Source organism: Pseudophryne corroboree, chromosome 3, assembly GCF_028390025.1.
Source record: "Pseudophryne corroboree isolate aPseCor3 chromosome 3, aPseCor3.hap2, whole genome shotgun sequence".
NCBI classification, from domain to species: domain Eukaryota; kingdom Metazoa; phylum Chordata; class Amphibia; order Anura; family Myobatrachidae; genus Pseudophryne; species Pseudophryne corroboree.
Genome location: NC_086446.1, coordinates 543195108 through 543215283, shown reverse-complemented (window position 1 = coordinate 543215283; position 20176 = coordinate 543195108). Strand labels below are relative to the sequence as shown.

At 50.2% G+C, this 20176-nt stretch overlaps 1 protein-coding gene across 1 annotated transcript in view; it reads left to right on the top strand.

Annotated features, from left to right (window-relative positions):
* The first annotated feature begins 10639 nt into the window (after positions 1-10639).
* Positions 10640-20176, top strand: part of SIRT7 (sirtuin 7) — a 73995-nt gene continuing 64458 nt past the window's right edge. The window contains exons 1-3 of the mRNA XM_063961215.1: positions 10640-11079; positions 11155-11292; positions 13952-14056. Coding sequence (XP_063817285.1) covers positions 10873-11079; positions 11155-11292; positions 13952-14056 — 450 coding nt within the window. The 5' untranslated portion in view covers positions 10640-10872. The remainder of the gene's footprint in view (positions 11080-11154; positions 11293-13951; positions 14057-20176) is intronic.

The window sequence follows — 20176 nt, the reverse complement described above, 5'->3', positions numbered from 1 at the left end:
CTGCTGCTCCATCATATCCCATTGTTATCCTGTGGATAACCTGTGGACCCTGCCGGAGAAATTGGTATTCTGACTACCGACATCCTGACTGCAAGTTTTCAAATCCCAACACATACAGGGCAGTGCCTAAATCTCCTTCGCCAGAAGGACCTTTCCTCATGCTTGCCTGACCTCCCGCATTTAGCGGGAGGCTCCCATTTTTTAATAAAGCCTCCCGCTGCCCCGCAAACCCTGCTTTTCCTCCCGGATTTTGCGGTCTCGCCGCGAAAAATCCGCACTGCACATGCGCGAGTGCAAAAATGTCTGAGGGTGGCATGATTTTATTTATTTATTTATTAACAGTTTCTTATATAGCGCAGCAAATTCCGTTGCGCTTTACAATTGGAAATAACAATGATATAACAAACTGGGTGATAACAGTCATAGATGTAGGAAGGTCCTGCTCGCAAGCTTACAATCGTGACGCTTGACATCATGTTACCTAAACGCCGGCCACCGCGGGTTGTCAGTAGCGGTGGCCGTTCTGCAGAGAGAGCCGGGGCAGGGCAGTCCGTGGAGGAGGAGACAACAGCAGCGGCGGGGTCTGGCTCAGCATGTAGCAGACGGCAGTGAAAGGAAGGATGTCCTTGCCTCCCTCAAGGTTGTTCCCTGGAGCCCTGACATTCCCCAGTAGGTAAGGAGAGGAGGGGGTGTCTGTACTCACCAGGACAGCCTTTCCTTCGGCTGCCAGAGCAGGGACAGCCTCCAGGCTTCCTCCATGCAGCCCCAGCCAGGCCCCAGGAATCAGGACATCATAGCTGCTGTGTCTGCTCTTCTCTCACACTCCGGCTTGTAGCCCCGCCCCCTCCAGCTCCAAGTCAGTCAGAGCTGGACTCAGGCAGAGAGAGGGTGAGGTGACTGGGGCAGGGGCAGAACTCTGGGAGTCAACGGAGTCATCTGCCGTCGGGCTCCTGCTCTGAAGGGGGCACCTCTCCTCCCATTCTGTGACACCATTGAATTAAGTTAATTGATATCTGTTGCTGTCTTTTCAGTGGCCAACCTATTCACTGGTCCCTGCACCTTACAAATCACATCCTTTTCATTATACTGTAGGTACACATTTTACAAGGGTCACACCCAAGATTAGAAACCACGACCTATTACACTGGAAGCAGACACCTTGCTAGTGGAGCTATTTGTAGGAAATAATAAGATTTTACTTACCGGTAAATCTATTTCTCGTAGTCCATAGTGGATGCTGGGGACTCCGTAAGGACCATGGGGAATAGACGGGCTCCGCAGGAGACATGGGCACTTTAAGAAAGAATTTGGATTCTGGTGTGCTCTGGCTCCTCCCTCTATGTCTCTCCTCCAGACCTCAGTTAGAGAAACTGTGCCCGGAAGAGCTGACAGTACAAGGAAAGGATTTTGGGAATCCAGGGTAAGACTCATACCAGCCACACCAATCACACCGTATAACTTGTGATAACTTTACCCAGTTAACAGTATGAACAACAACAGAGCATCAGATCAACCCTGATGCAACTATACATAACCCTTATTTAAGCAATAACTATATACAAGCATTGCAGAAGGAGTCCGCACTTGGGACGAGCGCCCAGCATCCACTACGGACTACGAGAAATAGATTTACCGGTAAGTAAAATCTTATTTTCTCTAACGTCCTAGTGGATGCTGGGGACTCCGTAAGGACCATGGGGATTATACCAAAGCTCCCAAACGGGCGGGAGAGTGCGGATGACTCTGCAGCACCGATTGAGCAAACACAAGGTCCTCCTCAGCCAGGGTATCAAACTTATAGAACTTTGCAAAAGTGTTTGAACCTGACCAAGTAGCCGCTCGGCAAAGCTGTAATGCCGAGACCCCTCGGGCAGCCGCACAAGAAGAGCCCACCTTCCTTGTGGAATGGGCCTTAACTGATTTAGGCAGCGGCAACCCTGCCGCAGAATGAGCCTGCTGAATCGTGTTACAGATCCAGCGAGCAATAGTTTGCTTTGAAGCAGGTGCCCAAAGCTTGTTGGAAGCATACAGGATAAACAAAGATTCTGTTTTCCTGACCTTAGCCGTTCTGGCTACATAAACCTTCAAAGCCCTGACCACATCCAGTGACTCGGAATCCTCCAAGTCAGTAGCAGCCACAGGCACCACGATAGGTTGGTTGATATGAAAGGATGAAACCACTTTCGGCAGAAATTGTGGGCGGGTCCGCAATTCTGCTCTATCCGCATGGAAAACCAGATAAGGGCTTTTATGTGACAAAGCCGCCAATTCTGACACACGCCTAGCCGAAGCCAAGGCTAATAGCATGACCACCTTCCACGTGAGATATTTCAATTCCACCGTCTTAAGTGGTTCAAACCAGTGTGATTTCAGGAAACTCAACACCACGTTAAGAACCCAAGGTGCCACTGGAGGCACAAAAGGGGGCTGAATATGCAGCACTCCCTTTACAAACGTCTGAACTTCAGGCAGAGAAGCCAGTTCTTTTTGAAAAAAAAATGGATAGGGCCGAAATCTGGACCTTAATAGAACCCAATTTTAGGCCCAAAGTCACTCCCGACTGTAGGAAGTGAAGGAAACGGCCCAGCTGGAATTCCTCCGTAGGGGCATTCCTGGCCTCACACCAAGCCACATATTTTCGCCATATACGGTGATAATGTTGAGCTGTCACATCCTTCCTAGCCTTTATCAGCGTAGGAATAACTTCATCCGGAATGCCTTTTTCTGCTAGGATCCGGCGTTCAACCGCCATGCCGTCAAACGCAGCCGCGGTAAGTCTTGGAACAGACAGGACCCCTGTTGCAACAAGTCCTGTCTTAGAGGCAGAGGCCACGGGTCCTCTGTGAGCATTTCTTGCAGATCTGGATACCAAGTCCTTCTTGGCCAATCCGGAACAATGAGTATTGTTCTCACTCCTCTTTTTCTTATGATTCTCAGCACCTTGGGTATGAGAGGAAGAGGAGGAAATACATAGACCGACTGGAACACCCACGGTGTCACCAGTGCGTCCACAGCTATCGCCTGAGGGTCCCTTGACCTGGCGCAATATCTCTGTAGCTTTTTGTTGAGGCGGGATGCCATCATGTCCACCTGTGGCAGTTCCCACCGACTTGCAATCTGCGTGAAGACTTCTTGATGAAGTCCCCACTCTCCCAGGCGGAGGTCGTGCCTGCTGAGGAAGTCTGCTTCCCAGTTGTCCACTCCCGGAATGAACACTGCTGACAGTGCGCTTACGCGATTCTCCGCCCAGCGAAGAATTCTGGTGGCTTCTACAATCGCCACCCTGCTCCTTGTGCCGCCTTGGCGGTTTACATGAGCCACTGCGGTGATGTTGTCTGACTGAATCAGAACCGGTTGGTCGCGAAGCAGGGACTCCGCTTGACGTAGGGCGTTGTATATGGCCCTTAGTTCCAGGATGTTGTTGGAAATTTCTTCCCTGTGTGACTGCCCCCCACCCTCGAAGGGCTTGCATCCGTGGTCACCAGGACCCAGTCCTGTATGCCGAATCTGCGACCTTCGAGAAGGTGAGCACTCTGCAGCCACCACAGGAGAGACACCCTGGCCCTGGGGGATAGGGTGATTAACCGATGCATCTGAAGATGTGATCCGGACCACTTGTCCAGTAAGTCCCATTGGAAGGTCCTCGCATGGAACCTGCCGAAGGGAATGGCCTCGTATGAAGCCACCATCCTTCCCAGGACTCGAGTGCAGTGATGCACTGACACCTGTTTTGGTTTTAATAGATTCCTGACCAGTGTAATGAGCTCCTGAGCTCTCTCTATCGGGAGATAAACCCTTTTCTGGTCTGTGTCTAGGATCATGCCTAGGAGAGGCAGATGAGCTGTAGGAACCAACTGCGACTTTGGAATATAAAGAATCCAGCCGTGTTGCCATTACACTTCCAGAGAAAGTGATACGCTGTTCAGCAACTGCTCTCTTGATCTCGCTTTTATGAGGAGATCGTCCAAGTACGTGATAATAGTGACACCTTGCTTCCGCAGAAGCACCATCATTTCTGCCATTACCTTGGTGAATATTCTCGGGGCCGTGGAGAGACCAAACGGCAACGTCTGAAATTGGTAATGACAATCCCGTACCGCAATTCTGAGGTACGCCTGATGAGGTGGATAAATGGGGACATGAAGGTATGCATCCTTTATGTCCAGAGTCACCATAAAATCTCCCCCTTTCAGGCTTCCAATGACCGCTCTTAGCGATTCCATCTTGAACTTGAACCTTTTCAGGTATATGTTCAGGGATTTTAAATTCAATATGGGTCTGACCGAACCGTCTGGTTTCGGGACTACAACATGGTCGAATAATAACCCCCTCCTTGTTGAAGGAGGGGAACCTTGACCACCACCTGTTGAAGATACAATTTGTGAATTGCAGTTAACACTGTTTCCCTCTCGTGGGGGGAAGCCGGCAGGGCCGTCGGTGAGGGGGCATCTCCTCAAAGTCCAGCTTGTATCCCTGAGACACAATATCTATTGCCCAGGGATCTAACAGGGAGTGAACCCACTTGTGGCTGAACTTACGAAGGCGTGCCCCCACCGGGCCTAGCTCCGCCTGTGGAGCCCCAGCGACATGCGGTGGATTTTGTAGAGGCCGGGGAGGACTTCTGTTCCTGGGAACTAGCTGTGTTGTGCAGCTTCTTTCCTCTGCCCCCGCCTCTGGCAAGAAAGGACGCACCTCGGACTTTCTTGTTTCTTTGTTCGAAAGGCTGCATTTGATAATGTCGTGCTTTCCTAGGCTGTGCAGGAATATAAGGCAAAATATCAGAATTACCAGCTATAGCTGTGGAGACCAGGTCCGAGAACCCTTCTCCACACAATCCTCAGCCTTCCATATGCCTCTTAAGTCGGCATCATCTGTCCATTGCATATTCTACAGGACACGTCAAGCAGAAATCGACATAGCTTTGACTCTAGGACCCAGAAGACTCATGTCTCTTTGGGCATGTTTTATATATATATATATATATATATATATATCTCTTAAGACAGCATCTTTAATATATATATATCTCTATATATACATATATATATATATATATATATATATACATACTAGGGTCTCAAACTCTGCTGATAAGGTACCTGTCCACGCTGCCACAGCGCTATAAACCCACGCCCACACAATCGCCGGTCTGAGTAGTGTACCAGAATGTGCACGCTATCTGCAGGATCCCTGAGAATAGCTGTTACGTCAGGGCTACCTTTTGGGCAAACGTGACACCCTAGGGGAAGATTCCCATCGTATCCTGGCCCTAGTGGGGAAAGGATACTCCCTGAGAATTCTTTGTGGGAAACTGCAGTCTCTTGTCTGGAGATTCCCGCTCTTTTTCATCATGAGAGGAGGGAAATTTACCTCAGCTTTCTTCCCCTTAAACATGTGTACCCTTGTGTCAGGGACAGATGAGTCATCAGTGATATGCAAATCATCTTTTATCACAATAATCATATATTGAATACTTTTCTGCCATTTTGGCTGTAATTTTGCATTATCGTAGTCGACACTGGAGTCAGACTCCGTGTCGATATCAGTGTATATTATTTTGGATAGTGAGCATTGAGAGACTCTGAAGGTCTCTGCAACATAGGGACAGACATGGGTAGATTTCCTGTCTGTTCTCTAATCTTTTGTGCAATAAATTCACCTTAGCACTAATTACACATATCCAAACAGGTGTCGGCGTTGTCGACGGAGACACCCTCTCACACACATATTTGCTCCATCTCCTCCTTAGGGGAGCCTTTTACCTCAGACATGTCGACACACACGTACCGACACACCACACACTCAGGGAATGCTCATCTGAAGACAATTACCCCATAAGGCCCTTTGGAGAGACAGAGAGAGAGTATTCCAGCACACACCCCAGCGCTATTAACCCAGGAATAACACAGTAACTTAATGTTAACCCAGTAGCTGCTGTTTATATTGATTTTTGCACCTAATTATGTGCCCCCCCCCCTCTCTTTTTACCCTCTTCTACCGTGTAACTGCAGGGGAGAGGCTGGGGAGCTTCCTCTCAGCGGTGCTGTGGAGAAAAAACATGGCGCTGGTGAGTGCTGAGGAAGAAACCCCGCCCCCTCGATGGCGGGCTTCTGTCCCGCTTTCATGTACAATTTTGGCGGGGGCTCATACATATATACAGTGCCCAACTGTACATATGCAAACTTTTGCCAAAGAGGTCTCTAATTGCTGCCCAGGGCGCCCCCCCCCCCCCTGCGCCCTGCATTGTTACAGTGACCGGAGTATGTGGGTGTATTGTGGGAGCAATGGCGCACAGCTGCAGTGCTGTGCGCTATCTCATGTGAAGACTGGAGTCTTCTGCCGCCGATTTCGAAGTCTTCTTGCTTCTTTCACCCGGCTTCTGTCTTACGGCTCTGCGAGGGGGACGGCGGCGCGGCTCTGGGATCGGACGACGAGGGTGAGATCCTGTGTACGATCCCTCTGGAGCTAATGGTGTCCAGTAGCCTAAGAAGCAGGACCTAGCTTCAGAGAGTAGGACTGCTTCTCTCCCCTCCACGATGCAGGGAGTCTGTTGCCAGCAGAGCTCCCTGAAAATAAAAAAACCTAACAAAATACTTTCTTATAGCAAGCTCAGGAGAGCTCACTAAACAGCACCCAGCTCGTCCGGGCACATATTCAAACTGAGGTCTGGAGGAGGGACATAGAGGGAGGAGCCAGAGCACACCAGAATCCAAATTCTTTCTTAAAGTGCCCATGCCTCCTGCGGAGCCCGTCTATTCCCCATGGTCCTTACGGAGTCCCCAGCATCCACTAGGACATTAGAGAAATGAGAATTTTAACTATATGTAGATACTTCTCTGACAATTACACGTAAATTCATATAGTTAGAATTCTCATGCTTCCTGTACAGGAGCAAATAGCTCCATCAGTAAAGTGTCTGCTGTCAGTGTAACAGGTCATGGGTTCTAATCCTCGGAATGACTGCTAAGAATTGTGTGATTTAAAATAAAAGACAATTAAATGTGTAAATACAGTATATAAATTTTTTCAGAACACTACACACACACACACACACACACACACACACACACACACACACACACACACACACACACACACACACACACACACACACACACACACACACACACACACACATACATTTATTTATCTTAATATAGGAAATAGGGGGGGCACCATTATTTATCTTGCCTCCGGGCAACTGGGACGAACTTCCGCCACTGGGCAGGGGTATATATGTTTCATGGAGGTTAGGTTACTGGGTGCCAGGCTGGGTGTGAGGGAGGTTGCTAGGTGCAGTACTGGGGCATATTGGTTTAAGGGAGATTGCTGGGTGCAGGGTTGGGGCATAATGGGTGTTAGGGAGGCTGCTGGGTCAGACTTGCCTATCCTCCCAAACTGAAGTGCAGCGCCCGGATTTCACAGTGTGCGCCCCCTCCCCCCATAGAATATGCACTGAGCATCCGCAAGTACAGAATTCACTGGGGCAGGGCTGGTAGGACTGTGGGAAGGAACGCAGCATGTGGCCCCTCTCCCGTAATACATCACTCACCATGCTTTCCAGATAGCGCACCAGCAGCTACAAAGACTCCGCAGCTTGGAGGAGCCTGTCCTTGAATCTGGAACCAGAAGCTCCTCAAGCCACCAGTCCCCGACTGCATCCACTGTGACAGCATGCCCAGCACAACAGTCACACGTAGCAGAGCCACAGCGGTCCCATTATCCAGCAGGGCAGGCTCTGTTTGCAGAGTGGCTTGTTTCCTTAGGCTTTCACTTTCTCCCCTCACAGCTGCAAACTTCCACCTTCCCCATCTGCGGCACCCCCAACCCCCTCTCCCCCACAGAGATTCCCCACCTGCTCACTCTTTCCATACATCCACCTCCCCTATGCACAGCGCCCCTGACCCCCCTCCCCACACAGGTTCCCCTCTGCTGCTCACTCTCTCCACACAACCCCCTCCCTCATCCACTGCCCCCCCTCCCCCACACAAGTTCCTCACTCCTGCTCACTTTCTCATCACATCCCCCTCCACGGCACCCCCAACCCCCCCTCTCCACCCCACCCAGGTTCCCTTCTGCTCACTTTCTCCTCACAGCCCTCCCTCCCATCCAGAGCACCACCAACGCCCCCTCCCCACACAGGTTCTCCTCTCATGCTCTGTCCCTACTCACATCCCCCTCCCCCATCTACGGCACCCCCAATGCCCACTCCCCACACAGGTTCCCCTCTCATGCGCTCTCTCTCTCTCCTCACAGGGTCCCGACTCCGGCGGTGTCAATTAGGTGAGGGCTGCTGGCTGGAGTGTGGAAGCAGTACATTCTTCATTGCTGTCCCCTCTCCCAGCGCGTGACTCCAGCATGGGCATGACCTGGCTGCTGAAGTCTGATGCCGCCTACTCCCCACAACCACCTCCGTGTTGCCTGGTTAGTGTTCTCTGCTGCAGGACCTGATTCCTGTTGGAGTTGGGGGGGTGGTTGGAAAGAAGATCTGCCTTCAGATCTCTCTCTGACACCCCCCTCTCTCACCCCCCTCACTCTCTATCCCTGACACCCTCTCTCTCTTCCCTCTTTATCCCTGACACCATCTCTCTATTCCCTCTCTCCCTACCTCTGACACCATCTCTATCTCTCACCCCCCTTTCTCTCTTCCCTCTCTAACCCTGACACTCTCTCCCTCTATCCCTGACACCATCTCTCATCCCCTCTCTCGCTATTCCTGTCACCCTTTCTGCCTCCCTCTCTTTATCCCTGACACCGTTTCTTTCATCCCTTTTTATTTTCCTTCTCTCTCTCATCCCCCTCTCTCTATCCCTGACACCCTCTCACTCACTTCACTCATACCCCCCATCCCCCTCTCTCTATCCCTGACACCCTCTCACCCCCCTTCCCCCACTTTCTATCCCGGGCAACCTCTCTCTCACACCCTCCTCTCTTTCTATCCCTGATACCCTCTCTCTCTAATCACCCTCTCTATCAATGACACCCTCTCTCACCCCCCCTCTCTCTATCCCTGACACCCTCTTCTCTATCAATGTCACCCTCTCTCTCTCCCTCTCTTTCTATCCCTGACACACTCACTCTCTCATCCCTCTCTCCATGATACTCTCGCTCTCTCCTCTCACTTTCTGTCATTCCCTCACTTTCCTTGACATCCGCTCTCTTGCTCTCACCCCCCTCTTTCACCCTGACACTTTCTCGCTCTCCCCCTCTCATTTCCTCACTTTCTCTTAACCACCCTCTCCCTGACACTGGAAAAGATCTCTAATACCCCTTTCATACCTAAAACTGCGGGTCTTACCTGGGAATACGGTCCCGGGATCATACAGGGGCATTCCCGGGTAAGACCCCTTGCATACTGCAGTCAGCGGTGACGCGGCGGGGGTGGCGCAAGAGATCACATGATCTCTAAGCGCCGCCTGCTACATAGAGAGTGAACGGGAGCCGGGGCATATTGACCCGGCTCCCGTTCACACTGACCAGGTTCCCGGGAAGATCCCGGGACCAACCCTGGAAGATAGCAGGGCTGAAATGCCAGGGCAGGAATCCCGGGATTTTGACCCTGTACCCTTTCACACTGAGAAATTTCCCGGGTTGATGCGCGTTCATGTGCATTAACCCGGGAAATTTTGGCTGGTGTGAAAGGGGTATTACACTCCCCTCCCCAATGTGGCATGTAAACAATGTAAGAACATTAAAATTTGAAACTTAGCAGTTATTACCAGGGCTGGATTAAAGTCTGTCAAATGTATATGTCACATATACTGTATGTGTATGATGTGTGATGTCAGTATTATGCTCTGCTGTGTAATTGTGTAATGTAGGTGTGATGTCAGTAGTATGCTCTGCTGTGTAATGTAGGTGTGATGTCAGTGTTATGCTCTGCTGTGTACTGTAGGTGTGATGTCAGTATTATGCTCTGCTGTGTACTGTAGGTGTGATGTCAGTATTATGCTCTGCTGTGTAATGTAGGTGTGATGTCAATATTATGCTCTGCTGTGTAATGTCAATGTGTAGCTCTGCTTTGTAATGTAGGTGTGATGTCAATGTGTAGCCCTCCAGTGTAATGTTGATATGTCAGTGTGTAGCCATGTAATGTAGCTGTGATGTAATTGTGCAGCCCTGTTATGTAACGTTAGTGTGATGTCAGTATGTAGCCCTGCTGTGTAATGTAGCTGTGATGTCAGTGTGTAGCCAGTACTGAGCTTTGTAGTTTGGTTTTCACCTGACACTGCAGGACACACCCCTGATTGACAGTAGATACCCCCATAGGTGGAGATAGACACGCCCCTTGGGTGCAATGTGACGTCCCCTCAATGGCGCGCCACGCGGAGCAGAGTGCGATCCGTAATCTCCCTAAAACTACTTTTCAAAAGTAGGCAATGCCTTTCCTTCCTCTCAGGCACTGAGGCAACATAATCCACTACTAGGAATAGTAACAGTCATACCTCCCAACATGACCCTCTCCAGGAGGGACAGAATGCTCTGCTCCTGGACTTCCCTCTTAATTTATGATTGCCGGCACTTGTGCTGAAACACCTTTTCTTATCCATTAACCTGTTCAATACAGGTGCTGGCAATAATAATTTAAGAAAAAAGTCCAGAAGCAGAACAGTCTGTCCCTCCTGGAGAGTGTCATGTTGGGAGGTATGGTAACATATGGCTGGTGAAGCGGAGTGAGCCCCCAGGTTGGAAGCATGGGAAGTGAAGCAAGCCCGCGAAGGTACAAAATGCAAAACAACAAGAAAATACTTAAAACTTAACCAGATTTGGGACAAAAAAAAGTTAAAGGGCATAAAAGCACTTCAACCCTCACTGTCACGTCACGTTACGCCCGGGTCCTTACGGCGAAGGGGAACTAAGCTGAACACAACCATGAAATATCAGAGTCGGAAACGTGTTGTGCGGCGGGTATCACGTGACTGCCCATATGGTCGTCACTTCCTGTGCCGCTACCTCGCGGAAGCGGAAGTCGTTCTCAGTCACAAGAAAGTTGCCGGTACAATGGGACGTGCGGAACGGAAAGCGGAAGCCCGAGAAGAAATTGTGCGGCGTGAGCAGCACCGGGAGCGGCGGAGACAGGTAACGCGGGAGAGCGGAGAGGCTGCGGCATATAGGAGCGGGGAACGGCACCGGTAACTCTCCGTCTCTCTGCAGATTTCGCGGATACTGTACAAGCCCGCAGCTGAGCGGAGTCCCGGGGAGCGGGGGCTGCTGGAGAGCTGTGCGGAGCTGGTGCAGGAGCTGGAGAAGCAGCGGCAGCGGAGGGAGCGGCTGCGCTACCGGGAGCAGGAGGTGGGTGATGATGGTCACCAAGCGGGAGGGCTGTGCCCGTCACTGTGGGTGATTGTAGTCACCATGGATATGTCATTGGTAGTCAGCATAAAGGCAGGATAAATGGATGTCTGTCACCATGAAGGTTGCTGGCAATTGCCATGGAAACATCACTAGTAACTGAGCCAGGTTGAGGGTCATCCGGTAGCTGTGGATACATTGCTGTCAGCCACAGGGAGGGTAGTTGATGGCATTGTCAGGATACAGGGATATTATTTAGCTCTTCGCCTCTGCTTACAGGTCAGACCTTATGGAGCTGATTCAGTTCTCATAAATCTGCCACTGGATATCACCCCACTGTCCAGCTGCGTGCTTTAACATCAAGTTAAGACCATGTTCACTGATTCTTGCGCATCTCTATGGGGTGTGACAGAAAGTCAGCAAAGGTGGATAGTCTCAGTGCACACAGCGACCGTTCTAGTGGAACTACATACTGTAACCCCCAGAGAGGGGATGCATTTATTTTACTGGCTGCTGGGATCCCGGTGATCAGAATACCGATTCCGGAATCCTGGAGCAACAGGGCTATTCCCACTCGTGGGTGTCAACGACATCCATAGAGTAGGAATAGATCCTGTGGCAAGTCACCGAGCCCGCAGCGTGGCTCAGGGGACTCATATCTCTCTCCTGCTGCCAGCATACTGGCGGGCAAGATGCCGCTGTCAGGATTTTGACAGCTGGCATCCCATACCAAACCCGCACAGTGTAATGAATCTGTCTACATGTGTCACTTTTGGCCTTCCTAGTACCTCAGTGTTTTTTAAATAAATGATTAGTGGGTGCAAGATACGGCCTGCTATTATCTATAAAAAAAAATTGTTTTTTTATTAAGGCGCACAACAGACCATACTAGATTGTTCATCACACTGCAAAATTCACACTCCTGTATGTCACCGACGTCTATGTCTCAATCACTTGGCTGTATAGTACCAGCTGCTGAGCCACACTCTTCACTCCTGTGTTCATGTGATAGGGACTAGATCAAATGGCTTTTTGCTGTTAGTGCATGCTCAAAGATAACAAAGTCCACATAATCTTCTCAATCCTCTGACAGCCAATTGTTATTTCTCTGTGGCTGTCTTGCACAACCAATCCTTACCACCTGGAGTCCAGTCCTCCTGGATTAGTGATTCTGGGTCAGCGCTGAGCAAGTTATATGCAGCAAAATGTTGCACTGCAACTCTACCTTTTTAATCTTCCTGGTATCGTGGAGACTTGCTACACCAGGATTGGTCCTGAGACATCCACCAGCCTTTGTCATGGTTGCCATGCACAACCTGGCTCCAGCATGTCTAATCAGACAAGCTTGGCCTGCTAATATCGCCTCTCCAACAGGACAGAGGGAAATTCAAATAGCAATGTAGGCATCATTTAAGAATACATACAATATATTACAGTACACACACTTAAATACTGACTGCAATAATAGTACACTTATTATTACACCAGATGGTGAGAAGGGGAACTCCAGTGGGCTAAATGTTTGCTCTCAATAGCTGATATTCTTGATCTCGCCACAGGCAGTCCCCATGTTACTGGTAGCCACTGTGTGGGTGGATGAGTGATGTCAGTCACCATGGAAGTGTGACTCTTGGGTACTTAGAAGGTTGGTAACGGCAGTGACATAGAAACATTAAGATAGCCACTGGGAGGGTTGATGATGGCAGTCTCCATGTATACTGAACTAGTAGCCACTGGGAGCCTGAGTTATGATGATAGGATATGATGATAGGGTGCATGATGAACCCCTGGTAGAGTGCATGATGTCAGTTGCATGGATACATAACTGGGTGGAAGGTTAAAGGCTGTGACAATAGATATGTTACTGGTAGTCACTAGGTACTTGGGGGATAGCAGTCACCTGGATACGTCACTGGGAGGGCGAGTGATGGCAGTCACCTGGATACGTCACTGGGAGGGCGAGTGATGGCAGTCACCTGGATACGTCACTTGGAGGGTGGGCGATGGCAGTCACCAGGATACGTCACTTGGAGGGTGGGCGATGGCAGTCACCAGGATACGTCACTTGGAGGGTGGGCGATGGCAGTCACCAGGATACGTCACTTGGAGGGTGGGCGATGGCAGTCACCAGGATACGTCACTTGGAGGGTGGGCGATGGCAGTCACCTGGATACGTCACTTGAAGGGTGGGCGATGGCAGTCACCTGGATACGTCACTTGGAGGGTGGGCGATCGCAGTCACCTGGATACGTCACTTGGAGGGTGGGCAATGGTAGTCAGGCAGAGGCGATCGCAGGGCTAAGACAGCCATCGGCTGTCTGCCATTCGCCGGCGCACTGCAGACCTGATCGCTGCTGTGCGAACACGCACAGCAGCGATCAGGTCTGAATTGGCGCCCTTGTCTAGATTTTTCCTAGAATGATAGTTTGCAAAGGACTGTGTTCCTATTGTTTCAACCTTGCAGCCCAGCTATTTTTAGTCTGTAATTTTTTTCAGAATTAATTTGTTTTTTTGTGAACTAAAACAAGGCCTGGTGGGTTCTGATGGTGTTTTACCAATACTGAATGTGACTAGCGAATGTTATTGCTTGACGTACTGGCCGTTGTTAGTAATATAATGGATAACGCTTCTGTTAAATTACTGTGTATTGCCTATTCAGGTTGTGGATGCAGCTGGATTACTTCAAGAGAAAGTTCTAGAGTTGGCTGAAGCTGTGCGTGGAGCAAAGAATATGGTGATCTACACTGGAGCCGGGATCAGCACGGTAAGGAGGAGCTAGCATCTGTCAGTTGGAAAGTGGCCCTGATAACCGCTGTAAGTTCATGGCCGACAGAATGTTTTAGCTATTTGAAGTTTCTTAACCACTTAACTGACTATTTATTTCGCCGAAAACCGCTCCGAAATTGTCGTGTTTTTTTTTAATGAGTTTTATTAGGTGAAGAACATGACTTTAACCCTATCCAAAATGATATTAGTAAAAAAAAAAAAAAAAAAAAAGGGAAAAAAAAATATTTCTCTGACGTCCTAGTGGATGCTGGGACTCCGTCAGGACCATGGGGAATAGCGGCTCCGCAGGAGACAGGGCACAAAATTTAAAAGTTTGACCACTAGGTGGTGTGTACTGGCTCCTCCCCCTATGACCCTCCTCCAAGCCTCAGTTAGGTTTTTGTGCCCGTCCGAGCAGGGTGCAATCTAGGTGGCTCTCCTAAAGAGCTGCTTAGAAAAAGTTTGTTAGGTTTTTTATTTTCAGTGAGTCCTGCTGGCAACAGGCTCACTGCAACGAGGGACTTAGGGGAGAAGAAGTGAACTCACCTGCGTGCAGGATGGATTTGCTTCTTAGGCTACTGGACACTAGCTCCAGAGGGACGATCACAGGTACAGCCTGGATGGGTCACCGGAGCCGCGCCGCCGACCCCCTTGCAGATGCCGAATAGAGAAGAGGTCCAGAAACCGGCGGCAGAAGACGTCTCAGTCTTCATGAGGTAGCGCACAGCACTGCAGCTGTGCGCCATTGCTCTCCGCACACTTCACACCAGCGGTCACTGAGGGTGCAGGGCGCTGGGGGGGGCGCCCTGGGCAGCAATGTAATATACCTATTCTGGCTAAAATATATCACATATAGCCCCTGGGGCTATATGGATGTATTTAACCCCTGCCAGGTTCCAAAAAAACCGGGAGAAGAAGCCCGCCGAAAAGGGGGCGGGGCCTATTCTCCTCAGCACACAGCGCCATTTTCCTGCCGAGCTCCACTGCGAGGAAGGCTCCCAGGACTCTCCCCTGCACTGCACTACAGAAACAGGGTAAAAACAGAGAGGGGGGGCACTTATTGGCGATATTTATAATATTTGAGCTGCTATAAAGGGAACACACTTTTCTCTAAACGTCCTAGTGGATGCTGGGGACTCCGTCAGGACCATGGGGATTAGCGGCTCCGCAGGAGACGGGGCACAAAAATAAAGCTTTAGGATCAGGTGGTGTGCACTGGCTCCTCCCCCTATGACCCTCCTCCAAGCCTCAGTTAGGTTTTTGTGCCCGTCCGAGCAGGGTGCAATCTAGGTGGCTCTCTTAAGGAGCTGCTTAGAAAAAGTTTTAGGTTTTTTATTTTCAGTGAGTCCTGCTGGCAACAGGCTCACTGCATCGAGGGACTTAGGGGAGAGAAGTTCAACTCACCTGCGTGCAGGATGGATTGGCTTCTTAGGCTACTGGACACCATTAGCTCCAGAGGGAGTCGGAACACAGGTCTCACCCTGGGGTTCGTCCCGGAGCCGCGCCGCCGACCCCCCTTGCAGATGCTGAAGATTGAAGGTCCAGAAACCGGCGGCAGAAGGCTTTTCAGTCTTCATGAAGGTAGCGCACAGCACTGCAGCTGTGCGCCATTGTTGTCACACACTTCACACCATTAGGTCACGGAGGGTGCAGGGCGCTGCTGGGGGCGCCCTGGGCAGCAATGTATAATACCTTTTATGGCTAAAAAAATACATCACATATAGCCCTTGAGGCTATATGGATGTATTTAACCCCTGCCAGATATCTCAAACTCCGGGAGAAAAGCCCGCCGGAATAGGGGGCGGGGCTTATTCTCCTCAGCACACAGCGCCATTTTCCTGCTCAGCTCCGCTGTGAGGAAGGCTCCCAGGACTCTCCCCTGCACTGCACTACAGAAACAGGGTAAAACAGAGAGGGGGGGCACTTTTTTTGGCGATATTTTATATATTTAAGCTGCTATAAGGATACAACACTTATATAAGGTTGTTCCCATATATATTATAGCGCTTGGGTGTGTGCTGGCAAACTCTCCCTCTGTCTCCCCAAAGGGCTAGTGGGGTCCTGTCTTCAATAGAGCATTCCCTGTGTGTCTGCTGTGTGTCGGTACGTGTGTGTCGACATGTATGAGGACGATGTTGGTGTGGAGGCAGAGCAATTGCCGATAATGGTGATGTCACCCCCCAGGGAGTCGACACCGGAATGGATGGCTTTATTTATGGAATTACGTGATAATGTCAGCACATTACAAAAATCAGTTGACGACATGAGACGGCCGGAAAACCAGTTGGTACCTGCCCAGGCGTCTCAGACACCGTCAGGGGCTGTAAAACGCCCTTTACCTCAGTCGGTCGACACAGACCCAGACACGGACACTGAATCTAGTGTCGACGGTGAAGAAACAAACGTATTTTCAAGTAGGGCCACACGTTATATGATCACGGCAATGAAGGAGGCTTTGCATATCTCTGATACTGCAAGTACCACAAAAAGGGGTATTATGTGGGGGGTGAAAAAACTACCTGTAGTTTTTCCTGAATCAGAGAAATTAAATGATGTATGTGATGAAGCGTGGGTTAACCCAGATAGAAAAGTGCTAATTTCAAAAAAGTTATTGGCATTATACCCTTTCCCGCCAGAGGTTAGGGCGCGCTGGGAAACACCCCCTAAGGTGGATAAGGCGCTCACACGCTTATCAAAACAAGTGGCGTTACCGTCTCCTGATACGGCCGCCCTCAAGGATCCAGCTGATAGGAGGCTGGAAACTACCCTAAAAAGTATATACACACATACTGGTGTTATACTGCGACCAGCCATCGCCTCAGCCTGGATGTGCAGTGCTGGGGTGATCTGGTCGGATTCCCTGACTGAAAATATTGATACCCTGGATAGGGACAGTATTTTACAGACTTTAGAGCAATTAAAGGATGCTTTTCTTTATATGCGAGATGCTCAGAGGGATATTTGCACTCTGGCATCGAGAGTAAGTGCGATGTCCATATCTGCCAGAAGAAGTTTATGGACACGACAGTGGTCAGGTGATGCGGATTCCAAACGGCATATGGAAGTATTGCCGTATAAAGGGGAGGAATTATTTGGCGTCGGTCTATCGGATCTGGTGACCACGGCAACGGCCGGGAAATCCACCTTTTTACCTCAGACCCCCTCCCAACAAAAAAAGACACCGTCTTTTCAGCCGCAGTCCTTTCGGTCCTATAAGAACAAGCGGGCAAAAGGACAGTCATATCTGCCCCGAGGCAGAGGAAAGGGTAAGAGAGGGCAGCAAGCAGCTCCTTCCCAGGAACAGAAGCCCTCCGCGGGTTCTGCAAAGCCCTCAGCATGACGCTGGGGCTTTACAAGCGGACTCAGAAATGGTGGGGGGTCGACTCAAGAATTTCAGCGCGCAGTGGGCTTGCTCACAGGTGGACCCCTGGATCCTGCAGATAATATCTCAGGGTTACAGGTTGGAATTCGAGAAGTCTCCCCCTCGCCGGTTCCTAAAGTCTGCTCTGCCAACGTCTCCCTCAGACAGGGCGACGGTATTGGAAGCCATTCACAAGCTGTATTCTCAGCAGGTGATAGTCAAGGTACCCCTCCTACAACAGGGAAAGGGGTATTATTCCACACTATTTGTGGTACCGAAGCCGGACGGCTCGGTAAGACCTATTCTAAATCTGAAATCTTTGAACCTGTACATACAAAAATTCAAGTTCAAGATGGAGTCACTCAGAGCAGTGATAGCGAATCTGGAAAAGGGGACTTTATGGTGTCCCTGGACATCAAGGATGCTTACCTGCATGTCCCAATTTGCCCTTCACATCAAGGGTACCTCAGGTTCGTGGTGCAAAACTGTCATTATCAGTTTCAGACGCTGCCGTTTGGATTGTCCACGGCACCTCGGGTCTTTACCAAGGTAATGGCCGAAATGATGTTTCTTCTACGAAGAAAAGGCGTATTAATTATCCCTTACTTGGACGATCTCCTGATAAGGGCAAGGTCCAGAGAACAGCTGGAGGACGGAGTAGCACTAACCCAAGTAGTGCTGCAACAACACGGGTGGATTCTGAATTTCCCAAAATCTCAGTTGACCCCGACAACACGTCTGCTGTTCCTGGGAATGATTCTGGACACGGTTCAGAAAAAGGTGTTTCTTCCGGAGGAGAAAGCCAGGGAGTTATCCGAACTTGTCAGGAACCTCCAAAAACCAGGAAAAGTGTCTGTGCATCAATGCACAAGAGTCCTGGGAAAGATGGTGGCTTCTTACGAAGCAATCCCATTCGGCAGATTCCACGCACGAACTTTTCAGTGGGATCTGCTGGACAAATGGTCCGGATCGCATCTGCAGATGCATCAGCGGATAACCTTATCGCCACGGACAAGGGTGTCTCTTCTGTGGTGGTTACAGAGTGCTCATCTGTTACAAGGCCGCAGATTCGGCATACAGGACTGGGTCCTGGTGACCACGGATGCCAGTCTGAGAGGCTGGGGAGCGGTCACACAGGGAAGAAACTTCCAGGGAGTATGGTCAAGCCTGGAGATATCTCTTCACATAAATATACTGGAGCTAAGAGCGATTTACAATGCTCTAAGCCTGGCAAAACCCCTGCTTCAGGGTCGGCCGGTGTTGATCCAGTCGGACAACATCACGGCAGTCGCCCACGTAAACAGACAGGGCGGCACAAGAAGCAGGAGAGCAATGGCAGAAGCTGCAAGGATTCTTCGCTGGGCGGAAGATCATGTGATAGCACTGTCAGCAGTGTTCATTCCGGGAGTGGACAACTGGGAAGCAGACTTCCTCAGCAGACACGATCTACACCCGGGAGAGTGGGGACTTCATCCAGAAGTTTTCCACATGATTGTGAACCGTTGGGAAAAACCAAAGGTGGATATGATGGCGTCTCGCCTCAACAAAAAACTGGACAGGTATTGCGCCAGGTCAAGAGACCCTCAGGCAATAGCTGTGGACGCTCTGGTAACACCGTGGGTGTTCCAGTCAGTGTATGTGTTTCCTCCTCTGCCTCTCATACCCAAAGTACTGAGAATTATACGGCAAAGGGGAGTAAGAACGATACTCGTGGCTCAGGATTGGCCAAGAAGAACTTGGTACCCGGAACTTCAGGAGATGCTCACGGAAAATCCGTGGCCTCTACCTCTAAGACGGGACCTGATTCAGCAGGAACCGTGTCTATTCCAAGACTTACCGCGGCTGCGTTTGCGCGGCTGCGTTTGACGGCGTGGCGGTTGAACGCCGAATTCTAAGGGAAAAAGGCATTCCGGAAGAGGTCATCCCTACACTGGTTAAAGCCAGGAAGGAGGTGACTGCACAACATTATCACCGCATTTGGAGAAAATATGTTGCGTGGTGCGAGGCCAGGAAGGCCCCCACGGAGGAATTTCAATTGGGTCGATTCCTACATTTCCTGCAAACAGGATTGTCTATGGGCCTCAAGTTGGGGTCCGTTAAGGTTCAAATTTCGGCCCTGTCGATTTTCTTCCAGAAAGAATTGGCTTCAGTTCCTGAAGTCCAGACTTTTGTAAAAGGAGTACTACATATACAGCCCCCGATTGTGCCCCCAGTGGCTCCGTGGGACCTTTAATGTAGTTTTGGATTTTCTCAAATCCCATTGGTTTGAGCCACTCAAATCGGCGGATTTGAAATATCTTACATGGAAAGTAACCATGCTACTGGCCCTGGCTTCAGCCAGGAGAGTGTCAGAATTGGCGGCTTTATCGTATAAAAGCCCATATCTGATTTTCCATTCGGACAGGGCAGAACTGCGGACGCGTCCTCATTTTCTGCCTAAGGTGGTGTCAGCGTTTCACCTGAACCAGCCTATTGTGGTGCCTGCGGCTACTAGCGATTTGGAGGATTCCAAGTTGCTGGACGTTGTCAGGGCATTGAAAATATATATTTCAAGGACGGCTGGAGTCAGAAAATCTGACTCGCTGTTTATACTGTATGCACCCAACAAGCTGGGTCCTCCTGCTTCTAAGCAGACGATTGCTCGTTGGATTTGTAGCACAATTCAACTTGCACATTCTGTGGCAGGCCTGCCACAGCCTAAATCTGTCAAGGCTCATTCCACAAGGAAGGTGGGCTCATCCTGGGCGGCTGCCCGAG